The 1,603-nt window shown below is 41.7% G+C and overlaps 1 protein-coding gene across 1 annotated transcript; it reads right to left on the minus strand.

Annotated features, from left to right (window-relative positions):
• Nucleotides 1-278: 278 nt before the first annotated feature.
• Nucleotides 279-1,323, minus strand: LOC138875870 (uncharacterized). Its single transcript, XM_070154743.1, has 3 exons — nucleotides 788-1,323; nucleotides 641-737; nucleotides 279-554 (listed from the first exon to the last, which is right to left on the minus strand). Exons 1-3 carry the CDS (start codon nucleotides 1,321-1,323, stop codon nucleotides 279-281), a joined length of 909 nt encoding a protein of 302 aa, XP_070010844.1.
• Between the last annotated feature and the right edge of the window lie 280 nt (nucleotides 1,324-1,603).

Below are 1,603 nucleotides of genomic sequence, written 5' to 3' on the forward strand. Positions count from 1 at the left end.
ACAATAGAAAACACATCTGGCCAATCTATCAAGAATTTGATCTAGGAAGGGAAGTGGAAAATGGTCCTTCCTTGTGACTTTGTTGAGCTTACGATAGTCCATACCCACTCTCCACCCAATCATTGTTCTTGTAGGAATCAACTCATTCTTATCATTGGTGACCATCGTCATGCCCCCCTTTTTGGGACACATTGAATCGGAGAAGTCCACGAACTATCGGAAATGGGGTAGACAACCCCGATATCCAACCACTTGATGATCTCCTTTTTGACAACCTCCTACATGGCTTCATTGAGTCGCATTTGATGTGCAATAGATGGTTTTCCACCTTTCTCCAAGTTAATATTGTGCATAAAAAATGCTGGGTTTATCCCCTGTATATCTGCTAATGTCCATCCAATAGCCTTCCTCCTCTTTTGTAGCACCGCCAATGTGGAGTCTACCGGCACATTTGTCAAATAAGAGGAAAGAATAACCGGTAAAGTAGAGGAAGGGCCAAGAAATTCATACCGAAGGTGTGGAGGCAATGGCTTCAACTCCAAGATGGGAGGCTCCTAAATTGAAGGCTTTGTTGGAGGAGTTGTCCTATTTTCAAGATCCAAGGACAATTTGCGGGGCTTATAAGTGTAAACCCCATTACTTGAAAAGAGTTCACACATTCCACGAAGTCCTCTATCTCTTCATCATCAATGTTGAGCAAGACGGCCTCTAATGTATCATCGACATTTATCACAACACTTGTTTCATCCACAATCACATCAGTCACCAAGTCCACGAAAGAGCACACCTCATTGCTATTGGGTTTCCTATAGACTTACACACATGGAAAATCACTTTTTTATCACCAACCCGAAAGGTAAGTTCTCCAGCTTCAACATTAACTAGAGCCTGCCCCATTGCAAGGAAAGGTCTCCCAAGAATAATTGGTACCTCATAGTCAACCTCACAATCAAGAATGACAAAATCCACCAGAAGAATGAACTTATCAACACGAACCAATACATCTTCAATCACTCCCAATGGTCTCTTCATGGTACAATCGGCCATTTGTAATCTCATAGATGTGGGTCTTGGTTCTCCAATTCCTAGAGTCTTGAAAACCAAATAGGGTATCAAATATATACTTGTCCCATGATCACAAAGAGATTTTGCAAACATGGCACTTCCAATTGTACAAAGAATCGTGAAACCGCCGGGATCCTCCAACTTGGGGTCCATTGAATGCACAATTGCACTCACTTGATGAGTCATTTTTATAGTTTCAAAATTCATTGACCGCTTCTGTGTCACTAAATCCTTCATAAACTTTGCATAACCGGGCATTTTCTCTAAGGCTTAAACCAATGGAACATTGATTGATAGACTCTTCATCATGTTAATAAACCTTTTGAATTGATTCTTGCCATTTTGCTTGGCAAGCCTTTGAGGATATGGAGGAGGAGGCCTAGGAATTGGTGCCTTAGCCTTTTGCACTACTGGTTCCGGTATGTCAACAATGTGATCCCTAGACAAGTTCACGTCCTCTTGAGTCTCTTCCACATTGTCATCAATATTAATCCGCACTTCATCATTTGCTTGCACCACATTGTTTGGGGTCTCATCT

This window comes from Nicotiana sylvestris, chromosome 8, assembly GCF_000393655.2.
Source record: "Nicotiana sylvestris chromosome 8, ASM39365v2, whole genome shotgun sequence".
Lineage (NCBI taxonomy): Eukaryota > Viridiplantae > Streptophyta > Magnoliopsida > Solanales > Solanaceae > Nicotiana > Nicotiana sylvestris.

Bases quoted from the DNA above. Each gene is read 5' to 3' on its own strand.
- LOC138875870 (XM_070154743.1), bottom strand. From the start codon at position 1,323: ATGCCCGGTTATGCAAAGTTTATGAAGGATTTAGTGACACAGAAGCGG. The intron at 738-787 runs GTGTGCTCTTTC...GGATGAAACAAG, and splicing joins GGAAACCCAATAGCAATGAG to TGTTGTGATAAATGTCGATG. The intron at 555-640 runs GTAATGGGGTTT...CCTTCAATTTAG, and splicing joins AATGTGTGAACTCTTTTCAA to GAGCCTCCCATCTTGGAGTT.